Below are 20,099 nucleotides of genomic sequence, written 5' to 3'. Positions count from 1 at the left end.
TACCCAGTAAATAATAAGATTACTAGATTCTATGGTAGTTCTATTTTTTTGATTTTTTGAGGAGCTTTCATACTGTTTTCCATAGCAGTTGCACTATTTTGCATTCCCACCAACAGTGTGCTAGGATTCCAACATCCAAGCCAAAACTTGTTATGTTTAATTTTTATTTTTTTTACATAGTCATCCTGATACCTGTGAGGTTATAGCTCATTGTAGTTTTGATTTGCATTTCCTTATGATTATTAAAGTTGAACATTTTTTCATCTACTTGTTGGCAATGTGCATGTCTTCTTTAGGGAAATGTCTATTCAATTCCTTAGCCCATTTTTAAGCCAGGTTATTAGTCTTTTTATTACTATTGAGATTATAATATTTTTGTTATTAACCCCTTATCAGATATGTCATTTGCAAAAATTTTCTTCCATTCTACAGATTGTCTTTTCACTCTATTGATTGTTTCTATTGTTGTATGGAACTTTTTAGTTTGATACAGTCTCACTTGTTTATTGTTGTTTTTATTGTCTGTGTTTTTGATATCATCATCCATGAGATCATTGCCAAGACCAACGTCATAAAACTTTTTCTCTTTGTCTTCTTTTAGAATTTTCAGTTTCAGGTCTTGTGATTTTTATATCTTTAAGTCTTTAATCCGTGTTTAGTTCATGGTGTAAGATAAGGGTCCAGTTTCACTGTTCTACATGTGGATATCTAGTTTTTCCAACACCATTTGTTGAAGAGACTGTCCTTTCCCATTGTGTTTTCTTGGCAACCTTGTCAAAAATCAATCAACTGTATACACATGGATTTATTTCTGGGCTCTCTATTGCTTCTATTGCTCTGTATGTTTGTCTTTATGTCAGTACCACATTGTTTTGATTACTGTAGCTTTATAATATATTTTGATAAAAAGAGTTATAATGACTCCAGCTTTATACTTCCTTCTCAAGATTGATTTAGCTATTCATGGTCTTTAGTGGTTCCATATGAATTTTAGAATTATTTTCTATTTCTGTAAAATATGACATTTGGGAATTTTGATAGGGATTACACTGAATCTATAGATCACTTTGTGTAGTATGGACATTTTAACAATATTAAATCTTCTAATCCATGAACACAAATGTCTTTCCATTTTTTTGTGTCTTAATTTCTTTCATTAATGTTTTATAGTTTATAGCACACGTGTTTCTCTTCCTTAGATAAGCTTAGTGTTTTATTCTTTTTAATGCTATTGTAAAGGGAATTGTTTCCTTAATTTCCTTTTTTAGTGTTCATTGGTAGCCCACAGAAACAACTGACTTTTTGATAGTCTGTGAACTCTTTGAAGACAAGACCTTGCCTCATTTGTATTTTACATATTAATACATACATAATAATTAGCACTTATTTGATCATTCATGTATGGTTTTTTTTTTTTTCATTGCCAATAATCTTTGTGTTCTTTTATTCTCTACTTTACTTTAGGGCTCTACTACTTCAACAGCCTCTCCTCCAGTTTCTACTCCAGTTACAGGACACAAGAGAATGGTCATCCCAAACCAACCTCCTCTAACAGCAACCAAAAAGTCTACATTGAAACCGCAACCTGCACCCCAGGCTGGACCCATACCCGTGGCTCCAATTGGAACGCTCAAACCCCAGCCTCAGCCAGTCCCAGCCTCCTACACCACAGCATCCACCTCTTCAAGACCCACCTTCAACGTGCAAGTGAAGTCAGCCCAGCCTAGCCCTCATTACATTGCACCCCCTTCATCAGGACAAATGTATGGCCCGGGGCCCCAGGGCTATAACACTCAACCAGTTCCCGTCTCTGGGCAGTATCCCTCTCTTTCAACCCGGGGAGGCACAGATTATGCATATATTCCACCTCCGGGACTTCAGTCTGATCCTGGGTATGGGTATGCTCCCAACCAAGGACGCCATTATGAAGCCTATTATGCAGCGGGGCCTGGCTATGGGGGCAGGAATGACTCTGATCCTACCTATGGTCAACAAGGTCGCCCGAATACCTGGAAGCAGGAACCAGGGTATACTCCTCCTGGAGTAGGGAACCAGACCCCTGCTGCAATGTATCCAGCCACTGGTCCCAAGAAGACCTATATCACGGATCCTCTTCCAGCCCCCTGTTCCCCACCACGGCAGCCAAAGGTAAGAGACTCATTAACATAGTGATGGGAATAAAGAGGGTGCCTATCTTAGTCTGCCTTCCCAGAAAGCAAAGCCTAAGGCAAAAGTGTATATGCTACTTTTTTCACTAGCAAATACAATCCCAGGGAAACATGAGTGAAGCATGAAAGGAGAAAGATTCTGTTTGCAAATATGTTGCCAGTATGACTACTGTTTAGTACCAGGTGCTCAATTTCAAAGGATTGCTCAATCTTGAAGGATCTTCCAAAAGGCCATATGAACCATAGAATTTCAGGAGAATTCATTCTGAGGGAGACAGGGAAAATAATTGACCTTCCAACTCTTGCCTCCTATTGGTCAAAGCTTCGGTCTTTGGTGTAGAAACTTCCTCCACACTTTGCATTTGCTTGGACACTAAGTAGATCTGTAGCATCTCATACCTCAGCAGGGACAGGAATCTGTAGGTAAAAGGGGTACAGGGCAAACTTGAGGTGCATTACTGTCAGGCTGTGCCCGTGTAAAGGTGGTCAGAACTTAAGCAATACTAGTAGCACAGTGGTTGCTGGGGTGGAACAAGTGGCCAAGGACCCAGGAGACAGGTGAGGCTAAGCAGAGTTAAGGTAATACAAACAACTGGCTAGCTTCCTTTGGGACGAGACTACAGCATAATGGGGCTTGTTTGTTCATGTTACCGATCTTCCAGGTTTAACTCTATGAAGTGAGGTTTAAAAATTCTTTACGAGTGACAGTTTTTTGTTTTTTTGTTTGACTTAATTGTCAGTATGTGTGCCTTTTAAGTAAACATATTCAGTTACTTCCTTTGAATAGGTAAAATATAATACAATACATATCTACTCACTATTAGCCCTGAAACCAACACAATGTTCTTTCCCCCCACCATCGTGAGAGGAATCAATGAGAACTGCTTGGAAGGGATGAGATGGCAAAACTGAGCCAGTTTCCAGCCATTTTTGTTGGGACAGAGCCTTCTTTTCCTTTTTATTAGAGCTATGAGAAATCATAAAATTGAGAGCCTTTGATTAGCTAGAAGATGAATGGTAATTTGGGGAGATGGATTAGGTAAAAGCTTTAGACTATATTTTTAATATTTTCTATATTTTTGACAAGATTGTCAATTTTCAGAAAGATCTATTCATATTCACCATTGTAAAAAGAAAAAAATATCCTGATAAGGTATTTACTAAACCATTATTCTCACATGAGAGTATCTGCTCTATTAATGGTTATCCCAAGTGGATGACAGATTCCTTAGAGCAGGGATCCTCAAACTTTTTAAACAGGGGGCCAGTGCACTGTCCCTCAGACCATTGGAGGGATGGACTATAGTTTTAAAAAAACTATGAACAAATTCCTATGCACACTGCATATATCTTATTTTGAAGTAAAAAAACAAACGGGCAAAAACACCTGCATGTGGCCCGCGGGCTGTAGTTTGAGGACACCTGCCTTAGAGGAACAGAGCCCTTTCCAACAGGTGGCACCTGTGAGGAGCCGAAGGAACCCGTTAGGCTTATGTATGACCATTACATGCATGTGGGCCAGCCATGACCATTTTCCAATGTGAAGATTCCAAGTTAAAATTTTAAATGCTTTTAAACATTACTTTTTGTTTCTAAAGTCTCTTTATAAAAAGAAATGTTATTAAGGTTTTTTGTTTGTTACTTAAATAAGGTTTGTCCCAAATAGTCAGGCTGGACCACCTGTTCCTTTTGTGAACATCACATTCCATTTGCATCATTCCCTAGCCCCCGAAGCAACCAGTTCAGAGAAATTGAGATTATTCAACCATACCATACTTTTCTTTTTTTTTTACAACTACAACAAATTCCCTGTGGAAGATTACAATAAAAAATAAGAGGTTAGACTAGCACAATTGCTATCAGCATTTAAGCTCAAATATGTATACAATTTTGCTCTGCCCCAAGCAACCTGACCGAAGGAATGGCTGAGAGATGTTCCTAAGGAAAGGAGATGGTCTCGGAGTTGTTAGTGGAGCCTGTCACCCCTCTTCGGGTACCAGACATGAGAGAAAACAAGTGTGTCTAGCTGGAGGGAATACTCTGGTGAGAGGTACTGAGCCAGTCTTCAAGTGTTCTGTTTTCCCATTATGTCACTTGGCACTCTGGACAGTCCCTCTTCAGCATTTGGAACCAATCCATTAGTGGAGGAAAAAGAATCAGCACCTACTGTCAGACCTGGATCTAAGATGTTGGGTCCAGCCACAATACTAGCATTTGGTCTGTCCCCACCAACCTACCTGGGGAGTAGAACGAATTTTTATTAACCACTCACCAGAAAACATGAAACTTTATTTTTTTTTTCTTGTTTGAATAAGGTAGCTGTTCGAGATCATTTATTACATTATTACATATTTTGGATATCAGTAGATTTCATGTCATCTTTTTAAAAAAAATTTGATATATTTGTTTTTCAACAGTGTCATGTGTTTTCACATCATATTTGATTGTGCATTTTAAAAATGAAAATCAAATCATGTACTTTTTGCTGTGATTATTAGGAAGAGTGGTTAGAGGTTGATATTTAGCCATCTGTGCTTTGGGAAAGGAGAAAGAGGCTGATGACGCTACAGATAAATTCTGTGTGTGTTGTGGGACACTGGCTGATGAAGAGTGGGCTCCTTCACAGTTGGCCTTTGAGCAGAACACCATGGTATTCAGCTGCACCTGTGCACAGGGGATCTTTTTGTCCCCATATTGACTGTTTGGCTTAGTATTATGACTACTGGCTTGAGAAATGAACTCCAAATTCTTATCCTAGTTTTTCTCTTGACATTCCTCCTTCAGTTTCAGGAAAACCTCTAGACCTTTTTATGTCACTTTTCCAACCTCAGTAAAGTGGAATGTCATCTTCACTAATTAATGATTGCAAAGGGCTTGGAAATTTCCAAGGGCTGAATAATTGCCAAATGAGGATTATTCAGCTTTTCCACTGGCTTTCATTTCTTTCTAGTTTTTTTAGTCACTGATGGAAAACTGGCCTTCATGTCTTAAAACAATTATACTTTATTACATTGAGCATTTTTAAGGGTGTGTGGCATTTAAGCCGTTAAGAATAAGGTCTAAAGTGATGAAAGAAGTAAATCCCTCTTATATTTGAGATGAGATTTTGAAATTTTCCTATATCATAGAACAGCATAAAAGAAGAGAGAAGGAGGAGGAGAAAGGAAAGAAAGAAAAGAAAAGGAAGAAATGAAGAAAGTAAAAAAGAAAAAATTAGAACCTTCAAGGTTAAAGGAGTTTATGATTATCGTTGTGTTCTATAACGTGCTGAGCAGTGAATTTGCATGCTACAGTGGGCCATAATCTGTGTCCTGTATCATCTGAGCTGAGTTTCCTGAAAAATATTGTTATACTAAGTCTGCATAAGGAAGAACTGTTCTCACAGGTAATCCTCTTACAGATGCAGTGGAATCTTTTCTCTTTGCTGATTTATAAAAGCCAATATTAGCTGAAGGTTGCTGTGTAGTTCCCAGAATTCTTGTCCTGTGCATTATCTTTTCATCCCTGTGAGATGGGTTGTGTATTTTCTCTAATATTCAGATAAGGTGCCTCAGCTTGACAGCACCAGAACAAGGACCTGGAGGCAGAACATGAGTCCCAGGTGTAAAAATTAATGGCAAGGCAACTTTAGCACCCACTTCTTATCATAAAACCTAGTCTGTGTCAGCCTCTATTAAAGGGACAGATATTTGCCACCTACTGTGTGAAAGTACTGGTGTTCTCCATCCCAGAAAAGTTGGAGAGTCCTGTCCCACTAGTTTGGAGGTTAGATTAAATTCTGAAATCATCTGATATTAAAATTTCTTTGAAAAATCCTTCAGGAGGGTAAGAATTTGAAGATCAGTTAACCATCTCTCAGTAAATCTAGCACAAAAGTTTTTCTGGCTCCAGAATTAGAAAAGATCACTGATCTTCATTTGAATTTTGAGTTTGGGGGATATGTTATGGTTCAGAGAACAGAGTGGAGGTAAGGAACTGCTGGGGTCAGTGTCGAAGAGACTCCCAGACCTGTAATTTCTGTTAAGATTAAGAAAATATTTGAGAATGTTGATATAGTAGCATTTTGAACATTCCAGCAATATCAGAATGTTTAAGTGTCTTTTAATTTTGGGAAAGAGAAGGACATATATAGTAGATGCACTGCAAAGAATCGCTAGCATTTTGGAGAGAATTATTAATATCTTTATGGTAATCCCTGTGCTACATACCTCTCATGTCTAAGATCAGAGAAACAAAAATGAAGAGATGGTTAGGGTAGGCAGAGGGATGGATGCAGATGCATGCCTCAGGTCAGTTGTTAATACCTCAATATGTGTGAAGATGAGAATGTCAGAGATTGTGTAGGAGGCCAGTGACAGTAATTCCTCTTTGTACAAGACTTTTCAGTTTTCAAAGCACTTTGTGAATCTCACAAAATGTTTGAGTGCTAAGCCCCAGGTAGAGGTTTCTATCTCTCTTTTACAGATGAGGGTTCAAAAGCTCAGTGATGAGAGCCACTCATTAAGGTCATGGGAGAGCCACAACTCCAATTCAGGTCTTCTGAGGATTATCTTTATGCTTTACCTGTGGCAAATCTTGGCACGCTTTGGTGTTTGGAGAGGAAGAGCTCCGTAGCAGCACCAGCACATGTGCCTCTGCTATGACCCATGGTACACGTGGATAAGTACATAAGTGGGCTCAGGCAGTTGTCCTGCAGCGTGGATAAGATCAACTGTTGGAGGGGAAGCACCCATTACATCCCTGCCTGGCACCCAGGCTTGGTGCCTTGCAGCTACACTTCCTCTTCCCCACCACCCATGCACACTTTGTCCCAAGGTTCTTTCTACTGTCACAAAGTCTCAAATCTATTTCCTTATCGAAATCCCACTTACTACCGAATTCATATGTCCTCATTTCTTACCTGAATCATTGAAATGGCCTCTTAGTTGGTATCTCTTCCTTTAGCCATTTCCACACCCATATATCCTACCCATAATACCAGATTAGCCTTCTATAGTCCAGCTCCAGCCTTGTCATCAATTGCCTTTTTCAAAAAACTTAAGTTCCTAGCCAGTTATGGAGTACATTGAAACCTCAGACTGGTGTTCCAGTTTTATTCCCCCTTTGAGCATTCTGTCTCCAGCCTCAAAATTATATTTTTAGCTAATTCTCATCTCTATGGTTTTGTTCACCAAGCTCCTCCTCCTTGGAATGCCTCCCCAGTCCTCCCCAAATAAATATTTGCACATGCAAAATAATTAAAAATGTTTATTAAAGGTGGCCCATTAAGATTCAGTTAAAGTGTTCATTTCTCTCATGAAACTTTCTCCTCTACCTAAAATTTAGTTATATGTTATTTCAATCTCTTTTTGAATACTTTTACACTCTTACTGTACTAGAATCATTTGTGTACCTGTGTCCCAGTGATCTATGCCCTAGCATATATTATACTGTAACTTTTAGGGGATTGAGACAGTGTCTGAACAACCCTGTGGCCCCTAGAGTAGATAGCATGGTATGTAATACAGTCCTGTTTAATGAATATGCTTGAAGGGACTTTCTTGGTCCACCTAAAATTAAAAAGTAAGTCTTATTTTAGAACTTAGCAGGTTGTTCAGCAAAACACCAAGACCGAAATCTATTCTACCAAATTAACTTAGTTGTCTAAGTAACACAGCCATTATCACATCAGTAAACTCACTATTCAAAGTAGCTCGATAATTTTTCAGGTTCACTGTTGTTCTAATATTCTAAATGTCTTAGTATTTTTTTTAAAAGAGCAGGTGTTTTTAATTTTGGTGAAGTTCAATTTATTAATTTCATCTTTAATAGTTTATACTTTTTGTTGTTTTAGATATTCCTGCCCCCTGTGGTCACAAAGCTTTCATTTTATGCTTGCTTTGCTTTGCTTTTCCTTTTGTTTTGTTTCTTTTCTTTTTCGTTTTTTTTTTTATTTTAAAGACAAGGTTTGTTACCCAGGCTAGAATGTAGTGGCATCGTTGTAGCTCACTGCAGCCTCTCAAACTCTTGGTTTCAAACAATTCTCCTGCCTCAACCTTCCAAGTAGCTTGGACTACAGGCTTGAGCCACCACACTGGGCCCCATTTTGTGCCTTTTTAAAATATGTTTTACATTGTAAATTTAGGTTTATGATTCACTTCAAGTTCATTTTTTTGTATGGTGTGAGATGTGTCAACGTTTATTTTATTTTCCCCATTGGAATATTTCAGTTTTTCCTGTACAGTTTGTTGAAGATGTTTTCTCCCATTGAACTACCTGAATGCCTCTGACAAAAAGCAACTGGCCATATACATTTGGGTCTATCTGGACTCTATTCTATTCCATTAATTTATAAATCTCTTGTTAGTTCAATACCACACTATCTTCATCACTGACTTTTATAGTAGGTTTTGAAATCAGGCAGTGTGAGTTTTCCATCTTTATTCTCTTTCAAAAGAGTTTTGACTATTCTAAGGCCTTTTCATTTCCATATACATTGTAGCACGAAAATTTAGCTTGTTGATTTCCACAAAATAGCCATGATTTTGATTGAGATTGTGATTGAGATTGTGTTAAATCTATAGATCATTTTGAAAAGAGCTGATATGTTAACAATATTGAGTTTTCCAATACGTGAACATGGTGTTTCTCTTTATGTCTTCAACTAATTTCTCTCAACCGTGTATCATAGTTTTGAACATACCTTGTTATATTTATCCATAAGTACTTCCTATTTTTGCATGCTATTGTAAATGTTATTTTTAAATTTCAATTTGGAATCATTTGTTATTAGTATATAGAAATACAATTGATTTTTACATAATGGCCTTGTATCCCGTGACCTTGTTAAATTTAAGTTTTCTATGAACTTCTTTAATAAGACTCCTTAGGCTCTTCTACCTGATCATTTCATCTGCAAACAAATTATTGATTCAGTTGTTTATTTCTTTTAAGGATAAGAGTCTTTCCACTACCTTCCTGTATTTAAAAGATTTACTTCCTCATTGAAGAAGAAACAGTATGCTATAAATTTGAAGGATATAAAATGGAAATTCCACTCTCCTAGACTACCCTATTAAAACTGTCAAACATAGAAGCAAACTTCAGAGTTATTAGATCATAACTGCTTAAATTTACAGATGGGAAAACTGAGGTCTGAAGAGTTACAATCACTTGAAGAGTTATGCAATCAGCAAGTGGCACATTCGAGTAGAAAACGAACTCTTCTTTATTTACTGCAATTCTTCTCTACATTGGTTAAGAATAGTTCAAGATAGGTGATGTCAGAAGTAAATAAGCTTGAAATGGTGTAATAATAACTTTTGTCAACATGTTCTTATCTCCTGTCTTTAGGACTCTGTCACCAGTTTTGTAAGGCTGCTAAACAACAGTGGATGTCTCCTATTCTAGTGCTCCTCGTTGTATCTCACAGCTTCTCCAGATTTCGTAGGCTCTGTGTTATTTTGATTCGGTCCATAATCTCTCTCTCCTGATTTAAAAGCTATCAGGATGGATGTATTATACTAGTGTACTAAGAAATGTCTGTGAATAGTATTTATTCATTTTATTTATCTAATCTTTTTCATAGATTTAGTTGTTTAAAAATATCCCAGGTCTCTAATCTTTTTGTAAAGTTAAGTGTAAATCATTTTAACAGATGATTCAGGAAATATGCAATGCTTTGTGTTTAGAGTGAGAGAACTTCAGTTTACTGGTGTTTTGTCTTTGTTTTGTTTTATTTAAGCTCTATGACAAAACGACTACCTGACTTCTTGATTCCTCTGGGAATCTCGTTTCCGTCTGGGCCAGCTGCACACAATCATATGGTCCCGTTTCAGAGGAGAGACTGTAGTTGTTCTCTTCCCCAGCAAACAAAGAAAGTTGACCATCACTGATGTATAATTATTGCTAAATATCAAAACTTTGGAATATTTTACACAGGGAGGATTAGGAAGTATCTTATAGTGAAAGTAAAATACTTTTAAGTAGTACAGTACCCCAAGTGCCATCATCGAAGAAACAATGCTTTACTTGCTGTTTTAGTTCTTTTATTTTCTGGAATATAGAAAACTCAATTTTCAGAATACTCTTAGCAAATAGTATAGTGATTGCTTTATTTCATCCTTGGAATTCAGGGAATGTTCTTCAAAAAGTACAACTTGATTATTTTCACAAGGTTGCTAACTTAAAATTACATTTTTAAAATATGTGATAGTAACATTTAACATTTTTACAATCTCTTATAAAATTTACAAAACACTTTATTATGGGGAAAACTCTGTAAGATGTTTGGAGGCAACTTGTATAGTACCCTACCAATACCAAATGCTCAAGAGAGGATGAGAATTTTGGTCTTCTGACCGCCAGCCCCGTGTTCTTTTCACTCCATGACACTTGCCTCCTTTCATAGCTGTCTGTGTTTATATGTGTTAGCTCATCGTACAGTCATCCAAACATAAAATATTCCTTGGGCCCAGCAGATTAGAGAATAAACTATATTTGGAGGACACAAGATATATTTAACATTATTTAAAACCCAAGACTCAATACGCATTGTTATAAACAGTTAAGCTGTTAAAATTATGTATACCCTGAATCTAAATTTCAGATAATTTTTATTCAGTCTTTATAAGTATTTGGCATACTTATATTTCCTCAAATATGGACTTCTTCTTTGTTTTCATTCACATCTAGAGATTATTGAGAAAAAGGAAAGAGGTATAGGTGTGCTAGTTGTACTCTTTATGGATCTATCAGTTGGTTATCACTTACCTTTCATGGTTCATACATGCAGTCTTTAACATAAATCTGAATAAAGTCCTATAGATGGCATTCATAATTTTTACCGGAGGAAACCCCATTTTTAATCCTGCACCCATCCCATCCAAAGGATGCAGAATGTTAAAGTAGGTTACCTAGGAAACAACTGATGCAGGCAGTCTCTGCAGGGATAGAAAAATGAAACTGGAGAGGAGTTGAGGAAGGAAGCCTGGGAAATATGGACCAGGACCCAGCACACTATGGGCCATGGGCCAAATGACACTTGCTACCTGGTTTTGTAAATTATGTTTGGTTGAAATATAGCTAAACTCACTTGTTTGTTATCTATGGCTGTTTTCAAACTACAACAGTAGAGCTGAGAAGGTGCAACAGAGAACGTGTGGCCTACAGAGTTCAAAACATTTTCTGTATGTCCCTTTACAGAAAAAAGGCATTGGCCCCTTATCTAAAATATACGAAGAATCTTGAGCTGGAGGTTGTTGCAACATTCAGTGGAAATTTTCAGGGGAAAGAAGAGCTAAATATCAAAATCAAAATTTAACCTACTATTTGCAGAATGGGCTCTGTATCCCACCTGCTTCTCCTAGCCTGCCAGACTTCTATTTAACTAACTTCAAGAGCCACCTCTAATATTAACTCCTTGGAGAGGCTTGAGCAGTCACATAATCCACACTTGCTATTAGTTTGCCTTTCCTCTGAATTTTCTCATGACATTTTTTCATTCCTTTGCTATAACATGCAAATCTTTGGATATTTTTAAATATATAATAACTTTATTGAGAAAATTTGCATATAATAGAATTCATCTGTCTTGAATTTACAACTAAATTAATTGTAGTCTATCCACAGTATTTTTAAATATATATTTGTAATATAGTATATGCACAACCATCATCACAATCAATTTCCTTTTCCAGGAATGAACCTCCATACCCATTAGCAGTCACTTTTCATTTTCCTCAAACCCTTCAACCCTGGATAACCACTAATCTAATTTCTGTATCTCCATATTACTAATTCTGGACATCTGTGACCATATTCTTAGCATATGTTCAAGTTCCATCCATGTTGTAGCATATATCAGTACTTCATTCTGTTTTATTGCTGGATAATATCCCATTTTATCCAGCTATATCACATCATATTTATCCTTTCACCAGCTGATGGACAGTTGAAGTGTTCTTACCTTTTCACTATTATAAATAATGCTTTTGTCAATATTTGAATACAAGTTGTTGTGTGGACATATGTTTTTTATTCTCTTGGGTATATACCTAGCAGTGAAATTGCTAAGTCATACAATAATTTACAGGAGCTGCTGGACTGCTTTCCAAAGGCACTACACCATTTCACATTCCAGTCTTTGAAGGTCCCACTTTCTCTATATCTTCCCATCCCATTTGATTTTAATCATGTTGTGTATCTATCTCCCAAGTAGAAATTTATGTAGAAATAGACATTTGAGGAACATGTATTTCAGTTTTATTTCTTGCATGCCTAACACAGTACCTTGCGCATCTCGGGCACTCTTGAATAAATCAATCAATCAATCAATCAATAAGTGAAATGACATTTATTGAATTGACCTTGATCCACATACAGTTCCTATGACCAAGAGTAGTTTATGTGAGTTTTTAATAGGTATGTTTTTAGAGATGTTCTGTTTTTTATTCCAGCTATGTTCTTGATCCTCTTTACCTGTCAGATCCTAGTTTGTATTACCAATCGATTAATCTTCATTTCAATGCAATCTGTTTTAATCACTGAGGCTCATTTTTCAGCCTACATCATCATAGTTTTCTTTTCCTTTGCTGTGGTCAGTTTGAGATGCTTTCGTCTCTGTCCAGTAGGGCATGATGCTACGTGCAAGCTTCTGAAGCTGGTTTCATCATCGAGGGTCATTGATGGAAATACCACTTCCCGATGGACATGCCACTTCCTGATCTCACTCCCACCCATGCCTGCTCCTCCCACACACCCTTGTCCTTCTAATAGTGGTGATTCTGCTCTTTTAGGAGCTAGGACTACAACATGAAGTCATTCTTGACTCTGCCCTTTCCCTCATACAGTAAATGTTTTAATCTATACCGCTAAGAGTATCTAAACTCTGATTACTTCTCACCACCTCCACTGCCCTTGCCTGCCCAAGCCCCTTCCTGCTGGGTTGTCACCCTTCCTTCTGCTGCTTTGGTGCTACTCCCTTGTCCCTCTTTAGTCTGTCCTCAACACAGAGCAATCCTATAAAAGCCATATTATTTTAATTTCCTGCTCAAAACCCTTTCAGTCTCAGATTAAGAAAAGTCAGGATTATGCTTACCAAGCCTGTTTGCCATGCATTAACCCTGTGACCTCCTCTACCCCTGCCCTCTCACTCTCTCTCAGCCACACCACATTCAGGCACACTCCTGTTTCAGGGCCTTGGCTTTGCTGTACTCTCTACCTGGAATGGTTTTCCCAGATATCCACATGGCTCATTCTTTTATCTCCTACAGGGCTTCACTGCAATGTTACTTAGTTGGACATGTCTCCCCTGATCACTCCATCTAAAATACTTCCCCAGCCCAAAGTCCTTATCCACCTTTGCTGACTCATTTTTCCCTGTAATATTTACCACCATGTAACATATTATTTACTTTAATCATTTGCTGTTTGTTCTTCTTCTCAAGAATGTAAGTATCACAAGAGCAGGAATTTTTGCCTGGTTTGTTAATAGCTATATAATAAACACTGCTTGGCAGGTAGTAAGTCCTCAGCAAAAAATGTGTTAATAAATGAATGAACAAGTGCTTATGGCACTTGAGCAGTTAAAACCGAATACTCTAAAGTCAGGGATGGCTGGGCGCAGTGGCTCATGGCTGTAGCTCCAGCTACTCAGGAGGCTGAGGCAGGAGGATTGCTTGAGCCTGGAGGTTTAAGGCCATATATGGTTGTGATCTTGCCTACGAATAGTCTCTGCATTTCAGCCTGGGCAACATAGCAAGACTTCATCTCTTCACAAAAACAGAAGACAAAATAAAGTCAGGGGTGATGTTTTCATCCTGTGATGGGGTCAGTAGGTTAACAGGAGCATCCCTGGAAGTAGCCAAGAATCCTGCTGGGCTTCTCAGCCCAGCAGTCACCACCCTGATGGCAACATAGCCACTAAAAGGCAGATAATGGCATTTGTTCTTCCTGTTCACAGCAAGTGTCACTTACCTTGACCTGTATTCTTCTCTTCAGTTTGATTTTTTTTTCAGTCTCTCCTGTCTACCCTTTCCAAGTTATCCCTTTGCCTCAAAATAACTTCTGCAATACTTTGCGTTCTCTTTATGTAAATAGCCCAAAATATATGTCAATAGGGAGCTTTTGTACTAGCACTAATATCGGGACATCTCAAGGGCTTTCTGCATAGCTAGCTCATGATCTCTTTACAAACTAAGTCTGTCTAGTCATGACATATGTAGTTTAACCGCGATATTTATGCCATTAGCACAGTCAAGCATGTATGAGTTTTTTAGTAATTTTTAATAAAAATATTGAATAGATATGTGGTTTTAGTTATATTAATACTTACCAATGTTACTATATTGCTGTGTAGGACTTTTATGTTTAGGATTAATTTCAATAAATGCCTAACACCTATCATCTAGATGCCACTTTTCTGGATGTCAACAGAAATACAATGATGAAAAAAAACTTGGCTCATCTTCAGGAAGTTTAAATCTAATAAGGGAAATTGGTTATGTATTATGCGTGATGTTAGTACTCAGATTCGTTTTCAGTAGTATGAAGCATTATTTTTGTAAAGAGATAGCATCCCAGTTTTTAAGAGAATAGAGCATTTCCACCCATAATCAAATATGTATAGACAAATAAATAAAACAAAAATTGCAAAAGTGCAAAAAGAAAGGCCTTCTGAAATGTAAATGCTAGAAAGCACCCAAGATAAGTTATTATTTCTCTAAGTGATGACTTCATTTGCATTGGCTCATTTAGTCCTCTCAGAAAGTCTATAAAGATACTATTAATATCTTGATTTTTACTGAGTGGGAAAATGAAAAAGAGAAGGATAAACCCAAGAGAAGCTTTCTTACCCAAGACCATATGCCCAAGCTCTTACCTATTATGCTACACTGCCTCTTTGTAAAACTATATGAAAAAAAATTCTCACTAACATGCAACAACCCAGCTATAAACCTTAAATCAAATTCTCTTCATCTTGAACAGGTTATATGTTAAACTACTGAGGATCTTCCTTCTTGACATGAGTCCACTGGGTAGTTGTCTGCCGGAAAACCTTCCTAGTTATTTTTCTAATAGAAGACTTAAGATCATCTCTTCATTTTTCATCTGCCCACCTACCCTAGCCAGGCACTCATGAATCAACTGGCAGGGTGAGGGGTGTGATGTGTGGGCTATAGAGTAGAATTAAGCAGAATGTCATAGAGGAGAATCTAGCCAATAACTTGAACCTCAGAGAGGAAAGTACTGCATCTGAGAGATGCAAGGCAAGCTGAAGACCTCCTCACCCCAGTGTACTGCACGAGCACAGTATATCCCAGGGAGAAGAAAAGACATGTTGCAAAACCAACAATGACTGGTTTTTCAAAAGCACTATCATTTCACCTAAATGTGAACTGCTTGCCAAATGCCAGAAGTGACATAGTTTTGTACCTTTGCAAGAAAAAAAAAAGTTTTTTGAGAAAGGATCTCACTCTATTGCCTAGTCTAGAGTTCATTGGCATTATCATAGCTCAGTGCAGACTCAAAAACTCCTGAGCTCAAGCAATTCTCCTGCTTCAGTCTCCCCAGTAGCTGGGACTATAGGCATGTACTAATAGATCCTGCTAATTTTTCTTTCTTTTCTTTTTTTTCTTTTTCATTTTTTTTTTTTTTTTGTAGAAATGGGGTCTCACTATGTAGCCCAGGCTGACCTCTAGTGATCCTCCCACCTTGGCCTCACAAAATGCTGGGATTACAGGCATGAGCAACCCTGCCTGGCCTGCAAAAAAAATTTATGTCATTGAAGAGCTAATCAGGAAAGGATAAAGGAAAAAGAAAATGTTAAAATAAGCTATAAAATCCAACCCATTTATATGTGAAGTTTAGAGTCAGTCTAACAAAATGAATGTTCCATTTACTAATCACATTTGCCATTGATTCAAAACAAACCTGGCTTGAGAGAGGATTAAATAAATATCCAAAAACTGTCATTCCTGAAGCCTTTGGGTAGAACATTGAGTTGCATTCCTGCAGGAGAAATGCCAAATGAATGAGCCTAGGCCAACTTTGTTTAGAAAGCCTTATTTGGGAGAACCATGGAAGGATGAACCTGATCACGTGAAAAGCTCAGAGCTGTTCAGCCTTCTGTGGCAGTTCTATGAGTTCTAGAAGTTCAGACTATTAATAGAGTCAAGCACAAGTATGCTGTCTGCTTTCATCCTTCCATCCTTTCTCTTCCTTCCTTCCTTCCTTTCTCTTTCTCTCTCTCCCCCCCTTTCTTTTTTAACTACATGATTTCTATTAATCTTTACAAAGGACCCTTTCCTTTAACATCATGTTAACATGAGAGTCTTTTGTTTTCATGTCCCCTTATTCTTAGGGTTAGCGTTTCCTAATGAAAAAACAGAAGTCTCATTTTCTATTTGAAATTACAAAATCATACAGAAATCCTAAAATTAAAACATAACTTTCTCAATAATGTTCTGGAACATAATTATCCCAAAATATTTGCACAATGATGGAGAATTTCCAGATTTTTTTAGACTTTCAGAGATTAAATAAATTTATTACCTCTACTTTTCAAAGATACCATCTTGCCCATTCACAAGAAATCTAAAACCCAGAGAATGACTGTCCAGAGCCTCATGGTATAGGTAGAACTTTACAATTCTTAAACCTCTAGTTTAGGGAGATTAAAAACAATTTTATGTCTTCATTAATGGGTACTTTATCATTTGTTTTTTTTTTAAAGTAAATATTTTAATGCAATACATTTTCATGCCCATTTGTCTCATTTGATCTTCAAAAAAACCTCATTGACATGATCAGAGTGTGAATAACTGTCCCCTTTTACAGATGATGCATTTCAGGGAAGTCAAGTCACTCCCCCAATTTTGCAAACCATAGAGATCATAGAATCTTTGTCCCTTGTCTATAAAATCAATAATATGAAATATGTGAATCTTGAAATCACCATTTCCAACTTTTCTGCTTACAGAATGCCCCCTTGCAGTTGTTTAACATTTTAGTTGAAAGATAGGCAATTCATTAAACAGAAAACTGAGTAAAAGCCTTAGGCTGATACTTAGGTATTCTTTAGTATTCCATCTGAGGAAAAATAAATAAATAAAAAAAAAATATATATATATATATCGTGACTCTGTCTACGTATAATAAGGTTGCACATATTTCAGGAGCCAAGTAAAGATCTTGATTAAATGATTCAATTCGGTTAACCATTTGGTAGTTACTGAAGTATTAAATGGCTGTTTAAGTGGAAAGCATTTGTAAAGAAGTATGTACAAAAAGTAAGGATTTCTGACAAAATGGCATTGGCCTTAGCTATTATAGCTAATATACTCAATACTGGATAGTAAGATTAATTTATGTGTGTATGTGTTGAGATATGGCCAGATTTTGTGGGACCTGAAGCTTTGAAGCTTATTAAGAACCTCTTTTAGAAATACAAAATTATGAACAGAAAGCTATTGTGTTAGTTTGGCATGGCTACTATAACAAAGCAGTCAGCCCTCTGTATCTGAGGGTTCTACCCTGTCCAGTTCAATCAACCACTGGAAAATATTTAGGAAAAAAAAATTAATAACACAATAATAGAAAATAATACAAATAAAAGTACAGTATAACAACTACTTATATAGCATTTACATTGTATTAGATATTGTAAGTAATCTAGAAATGATTACTTATAATACCTATGAGAAGATAGGCATAGGTTATATGCAAACACCCCACCATTTTATATAAGGGACTTGTGCATCTGTGGTTTTTGGTATCCGAGGGAGCTCCTGGAACCAATCCTTTGGAAATACAAAAATCCTCTGCCACAGAGTGGGTGAGTTCAACAACAGAAATGTTTTTCCTATAATTCCAGATGCAAAAGTCTGATATCAAGGTATTGACAGGGCTGGTTTCTTCTAAGACCTCTCTCCTTGGCTTGTAGACAGCCTCCTTCTCGCTGTGTCCTCACATGTTCTCTCCCCTGCTCGTCTGTGTCCTGGTCTCCTCTTCTTATAAGGACAGTACCAGTCACATTGGATTAAGGTCCACTGTAGTGATCTCATTTTAATTTAATTACTTCTTTAGAGGTCCTTTCTCCAAGTACAGTCATATTCTGAGTTACTTGGGGTTAGGACTTCAACATATTAATGTGGAGGAGGATATAACTCAACCCATAAGAATTATATAAGAGAATGAATATTTCTTTCAAATGAGAAAAGCAAATTCAACACCTCTTAAATTAATAAAAGCTGTGAAATACCTCAAAAATCACAAAATATAAAAGAAAATTATTATTAATTAGATGCCTGATTACTTTTTTTCTTTTTACATTTCATGGCAGCATGTTCACTGATTGCCTCTCCATGCAGCCTAATTTTGTAATATTTTCTACAGAGGGAATAGAAAGATAATTTTAGTCTTCTAGCATAGGTGACAGAAATTCATTACTGTTATTATTCATTATTAGTATTATTACTATTAAAAGTTTATAGAACTGCCTTCAATCTGCACAACTTTTTATTGATAATGGCATGTAAAATTTGAGATGATTGTCAAATTCGGGGAAACTGCTATCAAGTGTCTTATTTGTGAGCTGTTAAAAAACTTGTACAGTTAATGCAGGCTCATAAGCTGATAGATTCTACTTTGTGCAATTCGCATCAAAACAGAAAATCAAGTCAGCAGTGCATTTTTGGTTGCTTCCAATACATTATTAAGCACATTTCTGTAAGACAACATATCTCCTTTTACATTATTGAGAACTGAGTAGTCCTCCATGTGTATTATTTTACACATCTGACTATTGGTAGAATTTTCATCAGAATTAACTTTTGTCTCTATACGTTTTACCCCTGCTTTTTTCCTCTTACAGCCCAGTGTCCACGTTGGGTGTTATAGGACACGTTCATGTCACATTGACTTCTGGCCTTGAACATGTGAGTCAGAGCTGGGAGAGAAGTGGGGTGGGGCCATTAGAAGTATTGCAGGAACTCGTTGATACACAGTGACGACTGGTGATGACTTTAGCACACACCACAATGACTGCAGCCCACATAAATGTATCCCACTACACTCAGCTAAATGGATTCTCTACTCAACCTTCCCTAACCAAATCCCCAAATCGCCATGACTATTCTAACATAGCCCCACAGGAATGTATGGCAGAGGGCAGTCAGAGTGGAAAGGCAGCAGGAACACACTTCTTGGGCCCCTTCCAGGACCTTGGAAGGGGCTAGTACAAGTGAGGTCCCTTGAAGCTTCATTTCCTTCCTTGTCAGTGCACGTTTGTTTAAAAGTATTTCTTCTACTCTGGGTACTTATTTAGAAATAGTTATTCATTCCCTTCATTCCTCCATCTCTTCCTCAAATATTTATTTAGTAATACATACCATATTCCAGACCCCATGTTGAAGGATAAAACACCTATGATGATGTCTACAGCCCAAGATACAAAGTGATGGGTAGGCTTCGCGTGGTAGCTCATGCCTTTAATCCTAGTACTCTGGGAGGCCAGGTGGGAGGATCGCTTGAGCCCAGGACTTTAAGCTTATGGTGAGCTATGACAAAGCCACTGTACTTCAGCCCAGGTGACATAGTGAGAACCTACCTCAACAAAAAGAATGAGAGAGAAAGAGAGGGAGAGAGGGAGGGAAGGAGAGGGAGGGAGGGAGGGTGGGAGGGAGGGAGGGATGAAGGAAAAAGAAAAGAAAAAAAGATAAGATGGGTAACCAAAGCAATTAAAGATAAAATCTGGATATGCAGTAATTTATGGGTCACATTCAGCTGAGTGTCCAGGGAAACCTTTATAAGGAAGTGGCATTTGATCTGACGTAAAGGCTGGCTAGGATTGGGGTTGGGGAGATGAGGAGAGGAAAAGGCATTCCAGAAGGTGGGTGCTGTGTACAGTGGTACTTGCATCAGACATGTTCTGTGTCTGTGGCACTTATAGGT

At 37.4% G+C, this 20,099-nt stretch overlaps 1 protein-coding gene across 9 annotated transcripts in view; it reads left to right on the top strand.

Moving 5' to 3' along the window:
- LPP (LIM domain containing preferred translocation partner in lipoma) overlaps window positions 1-20,099 on the top strand; it is a 669,323-nt gene that overhangs the window by 414,984 nt on the left and 234,240 nt on the right. For all 9 annotated transcript variants that reach the window (XM_076003023.1, XM_076003032.1, XM_020286688.2 and 6 more), the window contains one exon: window positions 1,465-2,148. In XM_076003023.1, coding sequence (XP_075859138.1) covers window positions 1,465-2,148 — 684 coding nt within the window. The remainder of the gene's footprint in view (window positions 1-1,464; window positions 2,149-20,099) is intronic.

This window comes from Microcebus murinus, chromosome 1, assembly GCF_040939455.1.
Source record: "Microcebus murinus isolate Inina chromosome 1, M.murinus_Inina_mat1.0, whole genome shotgun sequence".
NCBI lineage: Eukaryota > Metazoa > Chordata > Mammalia > Primates > Cheirogaleidae > Microcebus > Microcebus murinus.
The sequence above is the reverse complement of the archived record's forward strand: the minus strand, read 5'-3'. Positions and strand labels throughout refer to the sequence as shown.